Source organism: Phasianus colchicus, chromosome 1 (assembly GCF_987193195.1).
Source record: "Phasianus colchicus chromosome 1, bPhaCol1.hap1.1, whole genome shotgun sequence".
In the NCBI taxonomy this organism is placed as follows: domain Eukaryota; kingdom Metazoa; phylum Chordata; class Aves; order Galliformes; family Phasianidae; genus Phasianus; species Phasianus colchicus.
In genome coordinates, this window is record NC_143436.1 from 15291794 (window position 1) to 15318366 (window position 26573).

The window sequence follows — 26573 nt, forward strand, 5'->3', positions numbered from 1 at the left end:
CAGAAAGAGGATTTGAAATCACCCCACAGAAAGGTAATGCTCTATTGGAGCTCGGTTTAATTGACAGATCAACTTATACACTGTGCTTAACCTCCACTGGTTGCTTTTACTGTTGAGAAGACCACATTTGCATGTGAACAGTTTCCCCAGTGTATTTCAAAAATTAAATTCATGTAAATTAAAAATCCAATCATATACATGGAAAAAAGAGATGTCTGCGTAAACACATCTTTTGTTTTCGTTTCCTCTCATCTACCAAGGTTGATGAAAGAGCTTCAGAAGCTTCAGCTACTGTTCCTAACACTGAAAGAAACCATTAATCAAATTATCCCAAATATGAGTAGAAAACAATGAAACTGAATGGAAAGGAATAGGTATTCAAAAGAACAGCCGTGATTATTTTTCAAGGAAAATATTGCCAAGAAGTAGAGAAACAGATGGCTGAAAGTGTTAGATGAAGACACATTTTTCTATGCTAAACTAACAGACTTAATTAATTGCTGAAATCACATGGTATTTTATGGAATGACATTAATGATCAGTAATAAGGACTGACAGTGGTGCCTTATCAGCTCCCTTTAAAGAAAACAAAAGAAATTATTGTAAAAATAATGTTCCTACCCTACAGATGTAACCCAAAGACCATAAAGCTTTCAGCGTTATTTGACTTCCAGTGCTTTCCCATTAATATAATTATAGAATTCTTATCAAGATCTAGAATTTCAAACAAAAGCATTCTCTCGTGGTAATTTCCTTATCAGAATTACTAAAACATATTGATAAATTAAATTAAATTAACGAGATTAAAACTTTACCTTAACTATTTCCTCAATGAAGCAGACATGTGAAATAGGATCTCTTTTCTTTGCCAACAGTTTCTGCAAGTGCTGCACCTGTAAGAAATAATTAATTGGGAGGAAAAGTGCCATCTTCAAATATATTATATACAAAATTGCCTCACAAGTAATCAGGAATTAGCTGCTGAGTACCTGTCCACAAGCAGCACAGATCTGATCCATGAGTTTCTCCATGTTTGTCCAGAGAGCTGCCCGAAAAGCTGCTGTATTCCCAGGTGTTGGCATAGCAGCTCTACCAGGGCCACCTGCATATGGTTTAAAAACAAATAATAGCACAATTCAAATTTCACAGGTGAAACATAAAATACATAGACTGGCGTAAGAAATTGCCTTTAAAAAAGACCAGAGCTGCCTACGCCAGCTTTGAAACAAAGCTTTGTGAATGGCTTCAGCTGTGTTAACTTCTAAACTTCACTCAAATGCTAAAGTTCAGCAAGGATAACTCAAGGTTAATCACTATTACCTGTTTTACTGATTCATATCTCCACAGAAACATCAATGGGCATGCTGCAGCATGTAATAGCAACACATAGCCATCTCAGCTCAGAACTTAAATGTATAGGTGAGCTGAAAGAAATGAAATTCCAGCTGAAGAGCATGCAACTTCTATACCATCACTCTCCTTGAGGGGGCTGTATTTCTTTATTATGATAGTGATATTTTCAGACCCCAAAATTGCTGCAAGTTTTTTAAAAGTGTTAAATTTTCACCACAGCTAATCCTAGTTATGATTTCCAAGCACATGAAAGAGCAAAAAATAATCAGGAATAGTTAGCATGGTTTCACCAAGAGGAAGTCATACCTGACCAACCTGAAATCATAAACCTGATGGATGAAAGGGGAGCAGTGGATATTCTCTATCTAGACTTCAATAAGACTTTTGACATTGTCCCCCATGAGATCTTGATAGACAACCTATTGAAGTATAGGTTGGATCAGTAGCCAGTTAGGTGGATCAAAAACTTGCTGAATGAACAGGCTGAGATGATGGCAGTAAGTGGAGCAAGTCTAGTTGGAGTCCAGTAATGAAGAGTACCCCAGGGGTCAATACGGGGTTCAGCCCTTTTAACATCTTCATAAATGGTCTAGGGAATGGGATAGAGCAAAACCTCAATAAATGCACAAATGACACTGTGTGGAGTGGCTGACTCACCAGAGAGCACTGCTTTTGAGAAACAAAACACCAGCGGGCCATCCAGCTGCAAAGCAGCTCTGCAGAAAAGGAGCTAGAGATATTGGTGGACATCAGGTTGAACAAGAACCAGAAATGAGCCTTTTCCACAAAGAGAATGTTTACAGTATTCCTTGCTGCATGAAGAAAAGTGTTGTCAGCAGGTCAAGAGAGCTAATCCTCCTCCTGTACTCAGCCCTGGTGGGGCCATAATTGGAGTACTGTGTACAGTTCTAGGCTCTAAAGGACAAGAGAGACATGGACATACTGGAAAGAGTTCAGCTAAGGCCAAGCTGATGAAGGGATTGAAGTACTTCTCCTACAAGAAGAAGCTGAGAGAGCTGGGACTGTACAGTCTGGAGAAGAGGATGCCCATCAATGCCTGTGAATACTTGAAGGGAGAGTGTAATGAAGATGGAGCCCAGTCCCAGAACAAGAGGCAAAGGGCACAAAGTGGAACACAGCAGTTTCTGTCTGAACGTCAGGAAGCACTTCTTTACTGTGGAGGTACTGGAACACTGGCACAGGCTGCTCAGAGAGGTTGTGGAGTCTTCTCCTTGGAGATCTTCAGAGCCACCTGGATATGCTCTGCATGTCCCTGCTTGAGGAGGGAGCTGAAGGAGTTGGACCCAGAGGTCCCTGGCAACCTCATCTATTACATGACTTTGTAATTCAGTGATGTTGCCAATGTTCAAATTTGTCCCTCCATAACTGCTCAGTATTCTTTGGTATCTGAATTAACATATAGGAACTACATGTGGGAACTGTGCAACATCTTCTCTTGTTAAAAATACTGCCTTGAAAGGAATTCCATCTGACAAAAGCACCACAATGTTGTCTTATGTTTGTTCCACTGCTTGCAGACAATCTCTATCCATACTTTCACCAACACAAAGAAAGCAAAATTTGGATTAATCTTTCCATGACAAACTCATAAGAGAAGGCTGCAAAATTGTAAACTAATGAGGACAACTTCCTGGGCAAGTGAGGAAAATGAGGATGAAAAAATAATGGAAAACCTCTTAGCACAATAACAATAGACTCAGTCTGAGCTTTGTATTAGATGATTTCTAAGACATATCTACTGGCTAAAGCAAGCAGGGAAACATTCCTACTGACAGGTTTGGATGTGAGTTTCTTCTCTTTGATACAGTATCTTTTTTCTGTTAAAACAAAGCCTGTAAAACAAATACCATACCTCTTGTAACAGTTTGAGATGGTTGGGTCAGTACTTTGATATCCAAAGCATTTTTTATGTTCTCCTCCAGGACTGTGCAGTATCCATCCACCACATTAGCAATGGTATCCTTCAGAGTTCCAAGGTTATAAAAAACTTGAAGAGCAGTCCCCACTTGAGTAGGACTCTAGAGAAAGATTTTCAAAAATGTCAAGTACCTTTAACTGCAATGCGGATTTCTCTACTCATGATCCAGGAATCATTTTACAGGATAAGTTCATCTTAAAGATCAGACTGCTAATCCATTTCATTTAACATTAAATAAACTGTATGCATAACAGTTGACAGGGTAAAGGAGAGGGATGATTTCCTTTGTCTGCTTAGCAATGCTTAGCTTTGCTCCTTCGGCAGTATCCTCTGAATAAGAACAGAAAAATGGAAATTGGAAGCACAGTTGGCAATATATCCTGAGGTGGGTTACCAGTGATTGATTCAATAATTCCTAGGTTAGTTACAGTACAGCTATAATCAGCTATGGTGTAACTAGTAATATTGTTTCAACACATAATATTTGTTACAGTGCTGCCATTTAAGTGCTAAACAGTGGATTAAATCTCATATGGACTTAAAAGAAAAATACTAACCTAGGGCAAGCAGAAGCAAGCAGGTCAAGACCCCACTACTGACTGACGCAGAAATAAAGATTGTATTTCTACATTTCTACTTGTGGTGCTGATATTAAATGTCACATTCTTACATTACTCATAGCAGAATTAAGAATACAAAGCAACACAATGATTACTTCCAAAGCCTGACAAAAAAAAAAAAAAAAAAAAAAAGGAAAAGGAAAAGGAAAAGGAAAAGGAAAAGGAAAAGGAAAAGAAGAAAAAAAAGAAGAAGGAAAAGAAGAAAAAAAAAGAAGAAAAAGAAGAAGAAAAAGAAGAAGAAAATAATAGAAAAAGGAGGAAAAAAAAAGAAAAAGCTATGTATTGGAAGCTTTACCAAAATATAAGAGAGTAAAAAATTATCCAAAAACGTTTCAGGTCCATTGTTTCAGAGACCTTTTATTAAGATTAAATTCCACTAAGCAACACTACCCATTTGCACAGGTGTTGTTCAGCAATAGAAAAGCCTCAACTTATTGCCTCTGGGAACAAAGCACTGTCATCCAGATACTGACTACTCCTTTTTCCTTTACAATTTGTAGGCAATTAGTGGAGGGGGAGATCAGCTGATCATTCATACATCAGAGATGCAACTTTTTGTCACTTTTTTTAGTGACCTCTGCCAGCAGAAAAGAACATGGTTTGACAGAAATCCTTGCACCCAGACAGGACAGAAGCACCTGAGACCACTGGCACATCCCACTAGAAACCCCACTCTGACTTTCCTCTAGCACTGAAGCCCCATGCCATCACACTGCTCTTGCTTCTAGCTCCAGCAACAGCAGCTGCTGACTTAACATTAAAGGAGTCTCTACTGCAAGACTCATACAGCTTGGCTTCACCTTCCCCAGGTAACACTTTTCTTCAGTCAGACATTGAGTGAAAAAAAGTGGATGTGCTCATGTAATTCCCAAGTGTGAGAACCTTGCACTGATGCCACACAAGTAAAACTACGATACGGCTGTTGGACTGAGGATTTGTTGGTACATTCACTTACTGCAACATGTTTCCTAATCTATTAATGAACAGTTCATTCTCACAAATCTATTGTTTCATAGGTGACAGTGCTATAAATCCATGTCCATGGCATTCTTTTTAGGTTTTTGTATAACTAAGAAGATCAGAATAACAGTTAAAGCAAACAAGCTAGATCCCATCTCCTTGCTCAATCCCAATGAGGAGTTCCCACATTTAATGAAAAGCAATGTAATATTAGGCATACAGTATGGTTTGCAGACCTTACACTAACTGTACCAGTTTCTTTTTCCAAATAGTGTGGGCGTTAACAAGCATTCCTAGCATAGTATTATGGGTCTGGGACTTGAAGGTTTAGTTTTCTGACAATTGGGTATGCTGTTAAATTTCTAGGCATCCTGTGGGTGTGCTTGTGGAGGAGGAAAAGTAAGCCATAAAGACTGGAAGATTAATGAGACATCAGAAAATGAAGGATAGCATAATGCAAGAAGGGAATTTGGGGATAGAATGAATAACAGAAAGAAAATATAAATGGGAAGTGAATGGGAAATAGAATGAAAAGAAAAAAAAAGAGTGAAACGGAAAGGAAGAAAAGCAAGAAAGGACACATCCCATTTATAAGTCTGAAATTGTTCTGATTGCTACAGGCTACTTAAAAATTTTTAAATCCAGACACAGACTTTAAAAAAAATCAATATTACCTTAATGCAACACTAACAGTCAGACATCAGTAAATGCTCATATATTAACTGACAACAAAAGAAACAATAGCATCAAAAGGCAAACACAGCACTGTCTATCCAACTTCAAATAACCTATAGTCAAATACTTTCCTGATAAATAGGCAACACCCATAAAAATCCTGTGATCCTCAGTGCTCTCACAGATTAGCAAACTAACCCTGCTGCTGGTCAAGAAAGATATAAAAATGTGTTGTCACAGAGCCTGGGTTCTGTCTGTATCAGAAGACCTGGTTTTAGATGCAGGATGTCAAACAATTCATTCTGAAGTTAGGAATAGTTAGGGAATAACCCAAGCTAATGGAAACCTGCTATGCACTTAAAGGATCTTTGAAATTTAGCAGCAAATGGAAAAACAAAGATTATGCAGATGCCCTACTTCTTCTTCCTTCAAGCTGTGGAGTGGCTGCTGACAGGGGTTCTAGTTCATGTATTTGTCCTGTGTAACAGGGATTAGAGATACATTAAAACCCTGATAATATATTATAAACATACACAATGTTAATCTCACCACAAAAACATCTGTGTTTCATTTGCCCACAACAGGCAACATGAAGTCCATGGTGGGTTCAGCACTAGCCCCAAGAGAATTGCATTTGCTATGCACAGCTAGTTTCTAGGTTTAGACAATACATTAAAAAAAAAAACAAAAATGAACATCTCTTGGGAACAATTGTATTATGTGCAAATAAAACATTGGAAAGCAAGAAGGAAACATAAACATTCAAGAAAAATATATTCAAGATTGCATACACACCTCAAAATTAGACTGTTTACCATTAATACACACTGAAAAAAAATTAGACAATCAGTACTGCTGAATTTGCCACCACGAACAGACTTCCTTTATAAGAAATTGCCTCTAATATTTTTCCTCTACTTGAGCAAGCTTAAAGCTGAACATTTTTGCAAATCAAGATTGTCACAATTTTTCTCAAACATAAAGATACCCATTAGCACCAGGCACACAGAGATGGTACCCTCGTACCAAATGCTCCTTTTCTCAATCACTCAAAACTGTTTATTTTAGTAGAATCATTTTCAATCGATTTTATACCATCCCACTTGGTTCTGTAGAATATCACAGGCAGGGAAAAAAGAAGTGACCTGGAATAGTTCTGTAGTCATTCAGTATGAATGTTTATTTTGCTTTCACAATCTTATCATGCGGTTGTTTTCAAGGAAAGCAAACTAGACACAATAACCTCAAGATCCTGCCTGGTCCGAGACAACATTTATTCTGTGGAGTAGAACCCTATTTGGTTACTTCTTTTCCCAGAGAGAGAATAACCCTGTGAAGACTAGATAGAAAAAAAGACAACATAAATGAATACCTACAAAATTTCTAATTCATAAATGTCTCCTATAATTGAACAAAGTCTTTTTTTTTTTCCCCCTATCAACACTGCAATCGTCTATTTTTTAACGTCCACCACCATAGGTTTTTATCTTGTCACTGGCACTACCATTATCTGAACAATTTTCTGAAAGCGTAGCTAAATAAAAAGCAATTTTCTTGTTCATTATTAGAAAAACATCTTGAATGAGCTAGTCTGCTCCTCACAAAGAAGTGTGGTGATGACACCGAGCTAATCTTGGGACAAGAAGATCCCTAACATAAGGCTGAACTGAAAATAAGAACCTTAGATAACAGGCAAAATTAATTAGCTCAAGTGCCTAAAACACAGCTTCCAAACTAACATTCTATCTTCTCTGGGCATGGGATTCACCATGTGTCCTGGTCTTCTCCAGACAGTGCAGTCCCAAGGAACTCAGCATCTGTTTCTTTACACAATGCAAATCTGTCCATATGACCCAATGTTGCAGGATTTTTACCTGTGTGGACTATCCATATTCATAAATGAATTTCACAAAATATATCTGGTCATACACTACATCTGACTATTACAACTTCATGACGAGTTAGTGTTAGGTAAGTAACAGTCTTGTAGTTAAATTTCAGAAGTGCCACATAATCAGAATAGCCCTCCATGGAAATTCTCCTTAGTTCAACTGTTCAGAAGCATCATACACAGGGAAGTCAAGCTCTGACCAGTTCCTCACTTAATCTATATATAAAACATATGTAGATATTAGATATGTAGAAATGTAGAGAACAGCTGTGATTTCAATGTAATACCATACCTTTATGCCTTTTATAGTAAAACTTTTACTGTGCCCCATACACACACACAGACAACATGACAAACCACAAAAAGAACTACATAGGTTGCTTAGCTAAAGGAACAGTCATCATTACTGACACGTTCATGAACTCCATGTATCACTTCAATAGGGTGGTCTGATGCTATGGCAAGCAGCAACAACCACGAGGAATATTTTGAACAAAGACAAAACGCTCCCTGGTCCTCAAAAAAATAACTGGCATAAACATACATTAGGAGAAGAAGAGAGCACAAACTGAAATAACCAAATCCGCAAGCTTACAAACATTCACTGACTGGAAATATAAAAGTTATTGTAGTTCTACAGGAATAAATTAAAAAAACAAAACACAAACAAACAAAAAAAAGCAAAGTACCAGAATGGTATTTTGGAGTAACTATGACTTGCACTTTGTATTAAATAATTTTATTTGACAGTAGATTTACTGTATTGGAAACTATTTCAGTTACTTTGCTACATGTACTTCACAGCTAATTTTGTTTCTACGAGTCAGCTTTTGCAATTTCCAGCGCAGCACAGCTGTACAAGGTCACTTCAGACACCTGAAAAACCAACCCTCATAGCTTCTGCAATGGTTTTTAATATGCTGCAAATGCATGCACACATATTCTGATAACAATAACTCTTTATGAGTCTGAAAATCCCTGGTCAGCTATTCACTTACATTATTTTCTCCTCGCCTCTTGCTACAGTACATCTCACTGCTTCCTTCAAGCAAGTTTTTCTCTGACAGTGCTTCCACCCCAAATTACAAGAACTACTTAAAGGTGAAGTGATTGAGGAAGGTTTTGTAACTACTTGCAGATACCAATTACAAGTAGATCTTAGTAGGCTCTTGCAGAAAACAAATGTAAAAAAAGGTAAGAAGTTAATCAGAAATTGCAACTCAATTTACAGAACTCAAAAAGGTAAGAAGTGAAAGAAACCAAGGCCACCCAAAATGACCTATTGAACAGTTAATAGCTTAGTAAGACTTGTTGGAATTCTTGCTCCGCAGTAACACTTTGCTATTTTAACTGCAGGAAAAAAAAATAACAAAAAACTAAAAGTAGAAATTAAATGGCAATTAATTCTACAGTATTCTAAAAACAGTATTTTATTTCATTTCCAAAAGTCCAGGCCTTGAAAAACTTAATTAGTATATCACAACTCCTAAAAATGAACCTACTTTGGAAAGCATATCTATTTGATCATTATCATCCCATCTGTCTTTTTCTCTGTTTATCTTTAAAATCCAAGCAATACATGAAAAGGTTAAATTGACAATGTAAAATCAAATACAGACTTTTTTCTAACGATCTTCCAGTTCTTATTTTGACCTTTGCGGTGCTTAGAGGAAGCATGAGGTTAAGATGTTATATTTTTCTACTGAAGGCAATGCTGACATAACAAGTTGGTTAGACACTAAAAAAAAAACCCAGATTTTAAGCCTTAAGAGGCAAAAATCCCAAAGGTAACCATTTAAATAAAGCTAGGTCATCATATCTACCTTCTGTCAACCCACGTTTGGAATACACAACTTCCTGGTGTAGAAGAACTTCTACTTTCATGAGGAAAACAGAGAAAAACCTCATTGCTTCCTTCAGCTAGGCCAGGTTTTTGTTTCTTAGAGTAGTAAGAAGAAAATAACAAGAAGCACTGCGCAACAAAGGTTGAGAAAAGAAAGAAAAGAAAGAAATAGCAGCAATAAAATACTAGAAAGCAAAGAAACAAGATTTTTCAACACAGCTAAATAGCTTGCCAAAACACTTATTCTCAATAATAGTGTAATCAAAGCAACAGATGGCTAGGAGCTAATGGAACAGAAAGGCATCAGGAACTGTCGTAAAGAATTATCTCATGAAACATCAAGCTCTATTCCAAAGTTTACCATGCCTTAGGCTATCAACGTGACAACAATTTGAGAGTAAGTATCCGGCACCTCTGAGGACAGATCAACGAAAGCAAGTAGACCATTTCAATTAAAACATTTATCTTACAATGCTATATTTGTGCTCAGAAAGAGTATAAATTCAGAATAGAAATCATACAAAATGCTAAATCTAACAGTCTATAAGAGCATGGGGGTATCTGGGCCAAATCAAACTTCTTAAAATGCATCTCACACCTTACACAACTTGGCCAATCTCTAAAGCCCTAAAGAAGCAGTAGGCCAGTCAAGCTGAAGATGAGGCTTCACTACAGAAAGCCCAGTTACTGCTTTCTGACAAGGATTAGAGAGTAGCATCTCTCCTGCCCCTATGCAGCTTCAAGTTGCACCTGCTGACTGAAGTCCATGACTGAAGCACACAAGAACACAAAATTCATTAGTACTTCTGATCTCTGATCTGCAGGTTGTGAGCAGATGTTTTTTCTCACTCCAGAATATCATTATGCATGTGCTCACTCTGCTGACTGGTTGAACAAAGCCATTACAAGCAACAGAAATCTTAGGTTTTACTTCTAATACAGTTATGATCAGGAATGAGCACGATAGAGAGCTATAACTTGTTTGTTCTTCTCTGTTTACAAAAAAAAAACCAAAAAACAAAAAACAAAAAACAAACAATTCCAGACTAAACACCCTTTAAATGGTATGTTCTAAATGATTTAAATACCTACCAAAACCCATCTGGGTTTTCTTGTTCCCCTGTGAGTCTCCACAACAAGATAATAATTACCTATGCAAGTGACAGCATCTAATTTCTAGAATCAGCGTTACACATTGCCAATAGCTCTGAAGTGCCCTCAAATATGTTAAAAGTGACACATTTTAGAAAGTTATTTTATTTCAAATTATTTTCCATTATTATGTGCATGTTTAACTGACCGGGGACAATACTTGCAGCAGGAAAGAAGGCAGATAGATGAAAGGGGAGAAGAATAACAATAAAGTGCCTGATTCGATCAACATGGAGGACATTAGGAACTGCAGCGCTTTGATACAAGAGTTCTGCTTTCTGATGCAACATGCTTTCCAGTTCTGTATGCCATTTCAACATAACTCAACAATTTAAATATTTTGTTATCATAAGAACACCTCCAAATGTACAATTATGCAGAATTTCATGTGGAATTGAATAGCAGATCGATAACACAATGAAACTCATTTTTCAGAGGTGACTGAGACAAAGAACAGGTTCCTAACCTGAGAAAAAAGGCAAAATGAATTATATTATCTTGTTTAGATGAGTATCATGGCTTTTCAATCAGATTTTTCACTCTGCTCTATGCAGATGTGTCTTATTAATGCCTCATACGTTCTTCTTGGATCACCTAATTGCATTACTTCTGAACCTGTTAACAATCAACAGTCAACAGTACAAACCACAAATAGAATTACAGTCTGGAAAAGGCATTTAACAGTAACATACTATCTTATTTGGAGAGAAACAACCTTCGTGTAGCCTTAGTTTTGAAGGGAGACAGATACACTAAAGTACCAATTAAATAGACTGGGATTATATGGAGACCCAACCAAAGCCCGGGTCAGTCTCTGCTGGCAGAATTTCATACCTACTGTTTACCTAAAAGTATTTAAGCCAAACAGAAACCACTTCATTCAAACACTTGAATGGACAAGGACTTTGGAGGAAGAATACTTTATTTGAATGGTGATTAAATTTGTCCTACAGTGTCTAGACCCCTGTAATTAAAGCATTGCAGTGTCTGTGACGAAGAAGAGCCTCTATGGTTCTCATTCCAACCTTATCTCCACTATTTTCAATGAAATCTAATATTAGCTTGCCTTTCTTATTTGGAACAGCAGAAACAGCACTTCCTTATTTTGCAGCTCTGCCTTAGCCATTTCGCATTTCACTCTCCACCTCTCCTGTAGTCTTGTTCTCAAAACAGACCCTTCCATTCATATCTTTCTTGGCAGCCACCTTCAGTTCCTAAACTTACTTACCAGTTCCCATACTCACATACTGTTACCTCAGTCTCCTCCATCCTCCCCTTAGAGCATATTTTATTTACAAAGCCTTTCACAGTTGAGCTGCTCATAGCAGTGGCCCGTGCCTCTCTGCATATAAATGGCTGAATCAATTAGCATATTTGCATTAATTATCCTAAAAAGCATTAGAATCAGATACTTTCCTGTCCTTCTATAAATTAGCTAGCCTCAGTGCAGTTTCAGTTTAGCAAGGTGGTAAGAACTGACCCAGATGTAACAGTTGACATGCTTCCAGTCCACAGAAACCACCTAAACAGATGGACAACCAGAACACAGCAGATTATGCAGCAGCCTCTAATTTAAAATCATTTCAGTCTGAGAAGAAAGCTGAACTCAATGTTATTAAACATTTCTCTGTTTTCATGACTGATATTCTATGCCGAATAATTTTTTAGTGATCACAGATGACACTTACTAATTGGTATGAAACCAAACTAAGTGTTTCACATTTCAGAACTGCTAGTCTCAATGGGAAGATCTAAAACACAAGGTAATTTTTTCCTAACCCACACAATGCATAGCTACTAATTCCAGAAGATATGTAAAACCAGCAGAGCTACCCAAATTCTTTGAAAAGCATTACCAAGCACTACGTTAATGTGTATTTAAAATGTCATCAACAATGGAAGATTACGCTTTAACATTTTGTTGGCAATTGGCCAAATTAATCAAGATGAACTTTCAGAGAAAAAAGGACCATGAGTGAATTTAAAAATCACCCAGTTGATTCTCTTATAAAACTGTCGCTAAACAGAACATAAGGATTTTGGCAAACAGCTAAGTGATGATTCACCACAGAGTGAAGGGATATAAAACATTAATGACTTCTCGATTTTCACCTAATACTTTACCATAAAAGACAGTTAGGTAGAACTATTATACAGATCAGATATATTTTCAGGAATATCCATTTATAGAAACTATTTATAAACCACTTTCTTGCACTGTCATAAAAACAGGAACAGAAATGATGAGATTAGCATGGCCACTGAATAACAAATCCTTACAAATAAACACCGGAAAGTGCAGGCTATTTGATGTGCTGCACTGGAAAGTACAGTGCAGTACTGGATAATGGAGTATTTTCAAGTCACAGATTTTCGGTCTAATTCTGCATTTATGAGTCACAAACACCTACAGGAAAAAGAAAAAAAAAAAGAAGGAAAAAACCCAGACATATAATCTGTCAATCCATTTTGATTAACCACCTATCCAAGCTGGGAGCAGTGAAGAATTTAAAAAATACTGCCCCACAGTTGGATATCAATTACATTAAGCTTACTAAATTACCTATACATAGGGCAAGTGCACAATGGCAAAGTGATATAAAGCTTTCTACATCGCAGCTGAAAGCAAACAAAGTCCACACAATCCCATAATCTGTTTCTAAATTCAGTATATACATTGCAATAAATGCACAGATCCATCAAAATCTGAAAAATCGGAATCTCACAGCAGAAAGAGACAATCACTATGTCTGTTATTTTCAAGGCTTTATAATCTAGCAGTAAAAAAGTCAAAATGTGAAAATAAAATCTCCGTTAATTTCATAAGAATGCCCACTTGCACAAAGTAAAAGATGAATCAGCTAGTTTACAATGACTTCTCCACTAACAAGTCTTTTTATTCTTTCTTTTTTTCCTTAACAATCCTTTTAAGAAAAGCAGTATTTCTCTAATTTAAAAAAAAAATATATATATATAACATTTTCATTAACGTATTCTCTATTTACTAAATATTGCTTTCCAATACTTCTAACTAGCAATGAATGTGACCAAGAAACGTCACAAAATACATCCAGGAACTTGAATAATTAGAGGTAAATGAAATTCTTTGGTATTTGCACTCACTGCACATTTTTGAGATTTCCTTTAGGACACTGTACTTATTTTAGTAATAAATCACTGACATTCCAAACATTTATTATTTCTATTATCTTTTTAAATCACATTCATATATGTCTTTCTACACTGGTATGGATCAACATAGTGATGAAACAGTTCACAAGTTTTAAAAGGCACTATGAATGTAACAGGAGAAGAAAGTGAATCCACCAATCTCAGCATTGCTAGCAGCATCACATCCGTGTCATTTTTTATCTTCTGCACTTTCTACTAAGAGCTGTAAGAACAAATGCATTTGGTTTTTCATTGGCAAAAGCACAGGAAACAAACATCAAAAGTCTTGGGATCTTAGACCACTTTCACATTTACTTCACGTTTTCCATCTGGAAAATAAGGACAATCAATGATCCACAACTGAGATCTATGTTAAAGGTATAGCTACCTAAATATTGCTGCACACATCACCAATAACTTATTTTCAGTTTATAATTAATTATTTCAAAGAAGAGAAATGCCTGTCCACAATTTCTTGAGGAAAAAAAGAAAAAAGCAGATGGAAACATTTACAAGTTAGATTTGATAGTGATGTGTCTAATCAACCAAAACCAATATTGTCAACACAGCACTGGAACAGATTCAGTAATTGGGCATTTTTAGGAATCAGATCATAAATGTGTTGCAAAATACATAAACACAAGGCCAAGCCCAGTAATGTATTTTCCCTTAGTGAAAAGCAAGAACATGTATCTTCTTATCAATACATCCCTTTACACTTCCTTCCTCTACAACTCTGCCTCTTGAGCATCTGACAAATACTTTTAGTTTTTAGATGCTGAAGATTCTCTTTCATTTCAAACTGTTGTCGTGACAGGTTTCCATAGTGCTTCCCTGCAGCAGTCATTGCTTCTGCCTTCTCTATTTCTATTTTAAAAAATAACTTCGAGTAGCAGAAAAGGAAGATTAAAAAAAAATGCTTAAGTAAACTGCCTCTGCATTATAGCCAGAACAGCAACAGAAAGGATGCAATGTTGAAAAATGCTGTTTGCTCTCCCATGCTCCCAGGTTTAAAGTCACTGGAGAGAAGGCAAACTTATTTTTATAATCAGTTTCAACCACGTTAATTTCTCTGGTAAGAGGCAACAGCAGTGCAGTTAATGAAAATTCAGTGAAAGAGCAGTTCTTCTAATGGCTTCAATCTGTTTGTAAGTTATGGGGGAAAAAACCCCAATTCACTAAGTAGAGTTTGGCCTCAGGAGCTTGTGATGTGAGTACCAGCAAGTCACTGAGGCTTACATGCCCCAGATGAACTCCAGCTTCTCAGGTGCCAAGGACACGCTGCCCCCCATGGGCTACAGCTGTTCTCTCATTTGACCCACAAACCCTGATTCACACCATCCTCATTTAAGGAGATTCAAGTTCTAAGCACAAATGAGTTGTCTGATCTGCACAAGTAAATAATAAGACGCCATAAACTGGTAAAGATGAAGGTGCCAGAAGGACAAGGCAGAGAACAACATGCTACCCCCCTAGACCTTCTGGAGCTGCAGGGCAAGGCACTTTTCTAATACATATGAGAAACAGCTCAAAGCCCTCCAGGGTTGGAATGACATTGGGTTTCACTCCCACTCCCTGAAGTTGTGCTCCAGGGCCCAAAATACAGAACACACGCACTTCCATACTCAAGGCCTGTAATACTGTAAAACACACTGTAAAAAGCCTTCGTGCTCCAAGGCCTGAAATACCGAACACATTTCCTTCATTCCTTCCCTCTTTCCTTCCTTCTGTGTAGTTAGACAAGCAGCCACCTATGCCTAAAAGGCTCGGGTACTTAAGCTGAGGAAAGGTATTGGCTTGGGAATGCCAGCAAAGCAATTTTTGAAAGAGCTACAAACTGCTCTGTGCCTACAGAGCAGGAAGGCCAGGTTATGGATATGGGCCTTTCTCTCTCTCTCCATCCCCATTTTTATTGCTGTAATGCTTACTGTGTGGCAAGACTGAAGAGCATCACAAATCTCTCTGGGCCTCTGTTTTCCATCGCAAAACAGAAGTGTTGATACTTCACCTCTATTGCAAAGATGCTCAAAGGAGTTCTGGTAACACGGATAATGGATTTATTTAATCTGAATCAAACTCAGGAGAAGTTTTACTGGAAAGACAAATCTCTCGGATCAAAAACAGAAAATACAGAATACCAGGGAATAGCAACAATATTTTACTTAACACATCTGGAAACAACATGCAGTAAATATGAAATCTGGCACGGGGGATTTCTGGCAGATGTGAAAAGGTTTTTCTGACTCTGTACATGTTTTCCTTCTGCTTGAAACTTGAGTAATGTTTGTGATCTAAAAACACGTTTTTTGGTTTATCCTGAACTCATCTGACAAAATGTTACAGATTAGTACTCTCTCTCAGTGAACTGATCCATTAAAACCATGCACACAGTTGTAGCAGTTCACACAAGGACTACACAACACAAGACAGCTGAGCACATCAGCTAAAAACTGTATTTTCTCTGCTTATACATCAGTAGATGAGGCCACGCAGACTAACAAAATCAAACACACTAAAAGATCACGCATATTTTATCTTTCACAAGAAACAAATAATTTAGTTACTCTAATCAAATAAACATATTCTGAATGACACACATAATAAAATAGTTCTAGTTTTCTGGTATGCCAGATGACCTAAACTGAGATCAGAATGTCATTTAAACCACGTACTGCTGACAAGATAGCAGATGATTGAAATCCGTGCAATTTTTTTTGACAGAAGTCTAGAGGAATGTCCAGAAAGGGATCCTCAGTATATAATACTGTCCTTCTGTGTTCAAATGCATCACTGCTATGTCATACATATTATTAATAATGACACACTACACAAGTTAAGATCAAAAATGTACAATTTCTGTTTTAACAAAATGCTGCTATCACCACTGGAGAAACAGTCTATCTGGCAGAACTGGGAGATCCGAGCAAGTTTTGATTAAGGGATATTATCTACTGTCCCCTTCAGTTTATTAATGTAGTATGATGTTGACTGTGTAACATCAAGCATTTAAATTCTGAAATGCATATATATTTTTATGTATAAATTTATATTATTTATATAAGCTCTGGAGCTTCACCCAACCTAGAGAAGCACTGCGTCCATCTCCCTTCAATGCTAGTGTTACTCGTATTTTCAAAAAACAATCTCTGATATAGAAACTGAAAGTTTAATCTGATAGTTATCTTACACAAAAATTATCTACTCATAATTTGTACTTAAATTTCTAAGACATAAGCTATAGTAAATTCTTTTTTCCTGATTCTATTATCTTTACATATGCACTATATTGAGTGAGCGAGTGGGAGTGGTGAGTACAGCACAAATATTTTGAGTGAAATTCGAGACTAGATGCCTTCAAATTACTTGTAGTATCTTCGAAGAACATTACTCCTCAAAACGCCAAGAAACTTTCTCTTTGAGTATACTTACAAAGCATTCCTTGGGCATGCACTGAGTCCCAGCAAACCACAAACTTACACTGCTTGGCCCACTTGGGCTGTATTTCAACACTGTACTCAAACTGAAAAGCTTTAGCATGTATCAGTACCGAAACATGTGGTGAATGCTTCTACTTGGGAACACGTGATTCAGGTTCAAATGTCTACAGCATCCATTGATGGAGACTGCCTTTTCTCTGACATTGCCTTCTGTTTCCACAAGCTTGAATTCTTCCCTACTCTATTTAATAAACATTCTACATAACATGCATTTTATCAGTCTGACTAGCAATTACTTAATTTTTGCTCCTCTCTGTCTCTGCTCAGCAAGTGCAACAAACACTCTGTCTTCCCAAAGTGTACAGAGAAAGCAAACCCAGAACATATACGTGACCATTTGTTTCAGTGCCTCTGATAACTTGGATTCAGATGAATCAGAAATAAGCTAAAAATATTGGTAATCATGGAAAAAAACTGCATAATACAGTCTTTCATGTTTTAGCATTTCAGAGTAAGAGCTGGAAATAGTATTCCTCCCACACTAAAAAAATTGAAGATATGCAAAAATTCCCACATGCAACTTTATTATCTATTATTGAAATGGAAAAGTGACAACATTGGCAAAATTTTGCCATTTTTGGTAATAAAATAGGAAAGCAAATGAATTGGCTTCTGTCATGAATTTTCTAGTGAACAGCTGGGAAGGAGGAGGCAAACAGCAGTATCCCAAAAGCCAAACTGAAAAAGATGAGCCACAGATTGAGAAAAGGTAAAAAGAGCGCCCATTTCTCTTTGGTTTGATATAAAAAAGGGCAAAACAAATAAAAAATAAATACATCTCTAACCTGTCAATAACAATATTGAGTGGTTATAGCTTATATTTCTCTCTTAGCTTATAGCTTATATTTATCTCTTAGCTTAGGTGAACAAACACTTCACAAGACACCGTTATCATCATATTACCTCTATCTCTGCACAAAATATATGAGTCTTTAAAATGTTCTCATCCTACCCAATACTTTGTTTTCTATCTTCTGTCTTTTCTATTTCACTAAGTCAGTGGCAAGCTTTGCACTTCCTTTGACTCAAGCCTTTCTCCGTAAGAAAAATAAAACATTACCACAGTGAGGAATTAAAAGTCAAACTTGAGTCTGTCTCAACTATTCCTGAGCATACAAAAATGGATGAGGAGTTATGTGCATCCTTATAACATAGATATAGTTTAAATTAGTAGTTAATATTAAAAATCTTCAATATGTAACATACATGCTTTTAAAAAACTAATTTACTAAAAACATGTACATAATTTATCTCAGTAGTTCCATACTGGAATATAAATTCAAGGAAAGTTATTTTTAAATAAAGTTTATTATGGTAAAATGAATTGTGTGATTCAACTGAACTTGAAAAATATCCTTGGCCATATCCAAAGAAACTTGAATATGGACTTTAGTAATTCAAATACTATTTCAAATAATATTTGAAAAATGTTATGTATTTAATACCATCTCAAAATATCTGCAGTTGCCTTGGAAATTAATTAGGCTAGCAATTTAATCACTTATGTACTAAAAGCACTTACCAAATGGCAAATTAGTATCAGTCTGTAACTGTTTTCTTATATGTAGACTCAGAGGACTTGGATTTTATACTTCAGTTAATTAACATCTTTTTTCCCCCAACTAGTTTTGCACAAGTACTGTGTCTGCAGTAAACTGCAGCATACTGTTCTACACAGTCGTAGCTTTATTTACTGTTGTCTTAAAATACAGTTAGCAACACACTCATCTAAGGGTATTATCAAAAATGTAGTTAAAGCTACATTTGTTTAACTAACAAAATGTGTAGCTGTTGCTTCTAAGTTAATTATGAAATTGATTATTTAAAAACATAATTACATATTCCACCATACAGATACTATTTCCCCTCTTGTTTCTCCAGCCAGCTGCATCCCCAACACCTTCCCCTCTGACACCAGGGACTATTTATGTACTAAGCAGTAATAAAACACAGGATCCTGCAGGATCAATACTCTACTGACTCAATGCCTGACCTTCAGTAGCAATTCATCCAGATCGCTGTCTGACCATCTCTAAAACAACAGTCAAAGGTTTCTACAGTCTCCATGGTACTTTCCTGGCTTACACCCTGTACTATAGATAGCCTGAAACAAAAGCTAGACACGCATGAGAAAAGTTGTTAAAAGGTCCAGCTTCTTTTGCACTACTTGTTCATTCCCCTCTCCGAGATGCTGACATCTCTGCTTTTTGGAGTCAAGGTAACTGTGAAATGAGAGAGATGCACATCTTTGTAACTGTTCATTTTTGATGTAATTTTTCTAATAAAAGCCACCTATTATTGTAACAAACATCTTCCACCTAAAATAATATCACTCTAGGGAGGTGGCTATTATTTCAATGCTATTGTTTCTGCTCTGACTCTCCTGATCAAATATGACCCCATTCCAGAACCTCTAATAAGATAAAGGAAAAACCTATATTTGGTGCCACTTACAAAATTTTTCATGGGGTTTCAATCTGTCCAGAATCAAAAATGGTTGGAGGTTTGTGGTCAATGGCTCTATGGAGGAGCCACTGGTGGAGAAGCCATGGTGGAGGCCAGTCATAAGGTGTCCCCCAGGCATCCATCTTGAGACCAGCACACTTCAACATCTTCATCAACAACATGGACAGTGGGGTCAAGTGTGACGATGACACCAAGCTGAGTGGTGTGGTTGATACAAAAGAAGGAAGGAATGCCATCCAAAGGCACCTTGACAAGCTCAACAAGTGGGTCCACAAGAATCTGATGAGATTCAACAAAGCCATGTGCAAGGTTCTGAACTTGGATCATGACAAGCTCAGATTTGTGTGCAGACTAAGAGAAGAATGCATTGAGAGTAATCCTGTGGAGAAGGCTTGGGTGTTCTGGTGAATGAAAAGTTTGATGCAAGCCAACAGTATGGGCTTGCAGCCCCAGAACCAACTGTATCCCATGCATCAAAAGAGCGTCCAGCAGTGTGAAGGATATGATTGACCCCTTCTGTCCATGTGATTGTCCATCTGGAGTAATATACCCATGTTTGGGACCCATAGCACAAGAAAGATGCAGAGCTGTTGGAGAGGATCCATGAAGATGATCAGAGAACTGGAGCACATCTTTTATGAAGAAAGGTCATTTTCAATCTTAAGAAGACTCCAATGAGAGTCTTCCATTGCTCCCTTCCAGTATTTAAAGGCAGATTATAAACAGGAAGGAGACTGACATTTTATGTGGTCTGACAATGATAAGACAAAGGAGAATGGTTTTAAAATAAAAGAATTAGATCAGATATTAGTAGGGAATTTTTTAGTTAGAGAATAGTGAGGGACTGGAATAGGCTGTCCAGAGAAGCTATGGATGTCCAGTCCTTGGAGGTGGCCAAGGCCAGGTTGGATGGGGTACTGGGCAGCTTGATCTGGTGGTAGGTAACCCCGCCCACAGCAGAGGGTTGGAACTATATGATCTTTAAGACCCCCTCTAGCCCAAGCCATTCCATGATTCTATGGGGAAAAAAAAAAAAATTCTAATTTCTTCAAGTGAAGTTTTTCAAACAATGAAAACAACGAAATTCTAGGAAAAGCATGAAGAAGTATTTCCATTTGGATGTAAGACTCTGGAGATTTTGTTTCTTTAAGCCTATTTCAAGCAACAGTGCTGTAAAATTTCATGCTGTTAGCTCTACCCAGAGAAAAAAAAAAGTGGTAGTTATTATAAAATCAAATAAGCTACTTACAGACATAGCTGACTACCAACTGTATCACTAATGGTGTTCTGGAGTCCCACGGACAATCAGCGAATACCTTGCTCCATTCATCATCATCATGTCACAGTGGCCAAGTTCAGCACAGGTCAAAGTAGCTCTTCCCATAAAATGAAGGTAACTGAGCAAGGACATTTACAGGTTTTACAAAGTACCCACAATTTAAATACACAGGTAGATAGAATATGGAAGATGTATAAACAGGAGCAGGATATTCAAAATTGACAGCTAGAGGAGACAACAATGGCTCTTTTGTGAGCTAACATCCAAGAGATGTTAGGTCCTTTTTTTTGTGAGGCTGAACACCATTAGAACACTCAAATGATGACAACAGTGAAAACTTAGCTATCAGAAAGAGGCAGCAAGAACACACTCAATAAAAGTTGTAAGTTGAATGTTCAGTTCAGTCTGCTTCTCTACCTTCCACCCTTCCACACTTCCACACTGCTTATAACCCCCCTGGACTACATTAATTATCTTATTAAAAAAAAAAAAACAAAAAAACCAAAAAAACAACAACAACAAAAAAAAAACACTGCTTTTCTCTTCTGTATAATCACTGTGCACTTTTCTTGAATGCATTCTCAACAGGTAGCAGGATGTATGCACAGTAATTCCATATGATGACATGTTGCTGCCAGTTACTGGATTAAGACAAGTAACATAAACTTACATCATGAAATTAAATAAAAGCTATGTGCTTTAATCCTTGGAAATCAAAATTGGTGTTTTTCCACTGAGGATCCTAACATAACTAAATTCACTACAACCACAAATTAGGTTCAACTATACCTCCAAGCTATTTTTGACACCTCCTTTGCCTGCTCTCTCTTCTTGTTCAGTTTTAGTAATAGTCAACTACCCAGACAAAAATAACAACTTCTAATTATTTCAGAGAAAATTAAAGGTAAGTGAAAATAAGACTAATTCTACAGTCCTTTCTTATTTGCTAAGGAACATATCATGACAGATAATAGATTCTAAAGAGAGAGCACAATGAAATACTTCTGAAGGCCATGTAAAAACCACACATAACCATGTTTTCTGTAAGTATACAGGTGGAAAGGACAAAAATGTAAAAAGGAGTGGTATAGATATAATGGTTCTTTTTGGCTTTCAAGTGTGTGTTCTTGTGAAGCTATGGATTCCACAGATCTTCTCTTGCTGCTTTTGAGAAAACATGCACTTCTGCTTTGCTTTCTATACCCATGCAGGTCTGTGGTAGAGCAACAATTTCATTAATTCACAAACTTGGGATTCCCTGCCTAGATCAGATTCTCCAAAAGACAAGTGGTCTCTGAGATTCTTACCAAACATCAGATAAATATCAAGAATAAAGATCAGATGCCATTTCCCTCTCAAGCCATAGAGAACATTCACTCTAATGGTTGACAGACTACTCCTTGGACAGGATTATTTCTTGAAGTTCAATAGGGTTACACCTCGTAGAATTTCACCTTATTCTTCCTCCAAGCCACTTGCAAGGGCATATTTCACCCTGCTAGTGCTTTGACATAATGATGATGGCTCTGATTATGGCACATAGGTTAAATGCTCCAGCTTCAAACAGCGTAAAGTTGCAAAGGTCAGATAAGGTGATCTAAGTCTTTCCTGATGTGGATCTATTCCTCTGTCATAAGCAAACTGAACCACTTTAATTGTTCTGTTAGCATCAATTACTAGAAGTTAAGTGCAAATCAAATAATTATGATCTGGAAGAAACAATCTTTAGGTAAGAATACTTTTCTGAAGTCGCACATAGCCAAATAACAAATATACAGTAATGTTTTGTGTTTTTTTTTGTTTTCTTTTGTTTTTTCAGAATTCTAGAGGGAAAGCTTTACACACACATACACACACACAAAAACACACATCAGTGGTACAACCATATTAAAATCAACCATTTAATAGTATGGTCAACCACATCCCATTAGAAGGTTTTCTAATGAACAGTGCTTTCAGACAACTAGCTCTTCAGGTTTTTCAGAGCTGGAAATATATGGGATATTCATAAATCCCTAACACTTCTTAAAAGAAATAAAAAACATTTCATTAGAACTTCCCTATTCCAGTAAAACAGTATCAGATTAACTGAGACAAGTTCTGAATATATTCTAAACACAAGAAGTTGACTGAAAAGCAACTATTGACAGTTAATTACAGAAAATGTGAAGTCAGTCTAAAGCGTGGAATACCTTCAGTGAACAAACAATGAGAAGGTCAAGACAGGCAGGGTTGGTTTATAAGCCATCCAAAACAAGCAAATTGTAGAAACATTATCAGCCTTTTACAACCCTATAGCAATTTGCCTTATAACATCTTCTATGCAGCAAAACCTAAGTAGCTTTGAGCCAAAGAAACAACTACACACAGTTTAACTTTTCAAGTTGTAAGGTGCTCATTAAGTGTATAAGTGCTTCTTAGTGACACAAACACTACATCACTCAATCTTCTACCTTAAGAAAGTCACCACCACCACCACCACCACCACCACCACCAATCATCATCTGTAATTATCCACAGTTTTCTAGCCAACTCAGGTACATTTCTGACCTTCTTGAGATATTCTAGATCCATATTTTGATTTACAAATGAGTCACAACTCTACATGTCTCTATTGACCAAGCCTGGAGAAAAAGAGAACGTGTCACCCTTCACATTCTCAGGTCAGCAAGAGTGGCTCTCCCATTTGCAATATGCAAGATGCTATTTGCACATTTGCAATACATTTCTCTGTTCCAAATAGGCAGTTGTTACTTAAGCTTTATGTATTTCAGTTGTTTTTTAGCCACCTGATCTCTAGCACACTTCAAGTCTAGAGCATCCACTCACTTAACATTTTTCTGAACAGAAATTCACTATTATAGTAACTTGGGCTTATTTTATTTTTGAATTAAATCTTGGTCCATGATCGTTTTTCCTGCAGAGGCATCTGTCAGCAAAACACACAGAGGAGCTAGACTTTGTGTTCAGCCCAGTGAGTTTAAAAGGAAGGTCAAGGAAAAAAGAAATGTTTTATTTTGAAAAGATGACATGAACAATCTGCAATGCATTACAAAAATGAACCTATCCTTCCAAAATGACAGATTATGATTTCTTATTTTTTTGGCAAACTCATACTATGGCAAGGACTTCTATGACTTGGCAGCAACAACAACAAAAATCTTCCATTTGCCTTACTGATTTGTTCTGAGCACCGAATCCTTATTCACTATCTTCATTTGCTGACAAAGTACATAAGGCAGCACTACAGAAATTATGGCTTCTTACTGCTCATTTGAACTTGCTAAACCATTATGATGGGGAAAATGCTAGTTCCTGTATGTAAATATCTCAAGGATGATATAAATACTCTTTAAACTTCTAAGGGATCAAAGGATGATCTGATAATGTAAGAATAAACCCTAAAATATATCAGTTTCTTCTCTAGGCCTCTGTGCTGCAGGGTCCTATGCATCCATACAAAATCGGCAATAAGAACTCAAAGATGAAATCCAATCCTGATCCAGTGTGGTAAAATGAGCTGTCTCTCTAACATTAGCCTCTGTGGACATCCATGTAAGGTATCACCTTCTACTCTGCTGTGATGACCATGACTGAACAGTTCTTGTATTAAAGGATCATGCTTTGGCTCAGGCACATCAGTGGAGTGCTGAATTTCATCAGTAGGCATTAAGATAACTCTCCAAGGAGATGGAATTTAAACATGGTTTCATACTCCAAAACAACATGTTTTTCATTCAGCTGAAAACAGCACTTTCAATACTCAGTTTTGTTTTACACGCTGAAAGTCTTTGCTCTGCATTTAAAAGTGCTCAACAGGCTAGAAAAAACAAACAAACAAACAAAAGCCCAACAAAACAGCTGGACTTTCAGTGAACAAAATCCAATTTGCATTTGTCCAGAGTCAGCTGCATTCTCTTACATGGCTACAGACACTTCATTCAAGGTCAGGTAGTCCATCCTAACAAAAACAAACATGTTTTACAGATCTTTAACTCATGAAAAATTTTCTTTCTTCAGAGAACAAAACAGTTACGTTCAACCTGATGTTCAAACAGGACTAAAAGCGGGTTGTATCTAAACAAATTTCCCAATAATTCCTCACAAATCCTCTGAACCTTGTGGAATTGCTGTGACATTTAATGCTGTTTTCTTTTCATTAAAACTTTAGATCAGAAACTTCGTACAACTTACTTCGGGAATAAATACTGTTTGATGAAGGGCAAAATAATGTCCAGGTGCATCTCCCTTGCTTTTTAAAGGAGTAAGAAGCAAGAACACTTGCATTAAAAGGGCATTACTTTTTCAGGGACCTGTACTGATATAAAACAGATAGGTACGATCAGGTTCCAATGGATTCCTAAAAGGGAAACATTTGGGCTAATAATAGCTATTTCCTGGGACAATGTCACCTCGATGAGCAGCATGAAATCATTTATGCCATACACAGGCAGAGAACTGATGTTCTCAGTAGCAGTCAGCAAATAAGGATCAATTTTTTATATATACATTAGTTAAACTGTTTTTTAACACTTGTTTTTCATAAGAATATCTCTTTAGGAACTCAAGATTTCTCTGTTTAGAGGAGCTTATTAAGTTCCCTTTCTTAAGCAATAGTCATAATGTGAAGTGTGCATGGGATAACTGGTATTAAATTTCTAGCCTTGAAAATGTAACAAAACTACTGCATTACAGCATGCCATGGTTTCAGATAAAACAGCATTAACAGCACACCAATGTTTGTTAAGAGATTATTTTACTCAAAACCTCATATAAACTACTAAACCAGAAGTAATTCACCTTCTAACAAAACCTATTATTTCCCTCCAATCCAGCAAGCCGCCATATAGAAATGTGCCTACATGTCATTAATGCCTGTGAAACAGCTCATAAACACAGAAATGCTGTTTAACTCCTTGTTTGAAATAAGTAAATGGTAGCATGTACAAGAATTAGCAATTTTTCTTCTGAAGTTTCTTACAAAAATAATGGCAATGTAATTCTTGCTGTTCTCTGTACTTTTGGAGTTCTGTAACATTACTGAGAAAGCAATAGTGATAGCATGTGGTTGTTATGACTGAGTGTACGTTTATTTTTTAAAGCCAATTGCAGAAATAATTAACCATGGCTCCTTCAGTTAATCTCCTTAAGTTAATCTCCTTAACTGAAGAAGCATTGGTAGCAGCAAGTATATACAGCACACTCATGATTTTACAGAAATATGATTGTGAAATAATGTTGAGGAATAAAAAGAATAAAGTTTTGTAAAAGTTTGTGAGATGCAGAGAAATCTTCAGAGATTTTTGAGACTTTCAATGGAATTACTATATGTAAATGACACACATTAACAATCCTGAAATTTGAAATGTCACCGTTTCAATGATGCTCTATAGAAACAACTTCATAGGTTCGAGTGTTAGTATTTAATAACTCAACTTTCTTACTGTTAATCTGTGACTGTTGTGAGAAACATCTCCTAGAAAACCTTTGGCAAGGCACTGGCACAGGCTGCCCAGGGGGGTGGTGGAGTCGCCATCTCTGGAGGAGTTCAATAAACAGGTAAATGTGGCACTGGGAGATGTGGTTCACTGGGCACTGTGGTGATGGGCTGATGATTGGAGTAGATGATCTTAATGAACCTTAATGATTCTATGAGGTTTCCTACTGATCTGAAACTCTGTTGGACAGCTATTTTATGATCTGTCTGGAAAATGCAACAAAACCAAA

At 36.8% G+C, this 26573-nt stretch overlaps 1 protein-coding gene across 1 annotated transcript in view; it reads right to left on the reverse strand.

Annotated features, from left to right (window-relative positions):
- COG5 (component of oligomeric golgi complex 5) overlaps positions 1-26573 on the reverse strand; it is a 187336-nt gene that overhangs the window by 66924 nt on the left and 93839 nt on the right. Inside the window, exons 8-10 of the mRNA XM_031598656.2 lie at positions 3227-3392; positions 990-1102; positions 816-893 (exon numbers count right to left, since the gene is read on the reverse strand). Coding sequence (XP_031454516.2) covers positions 816-893; positions 990-1102; positions 3227-3392 — 357 coding nt within the window. The remainder of the gene's footprint in view (positions 1-815; positions 894-989; positions 1103-3226; positions 3393-26573) is intronic.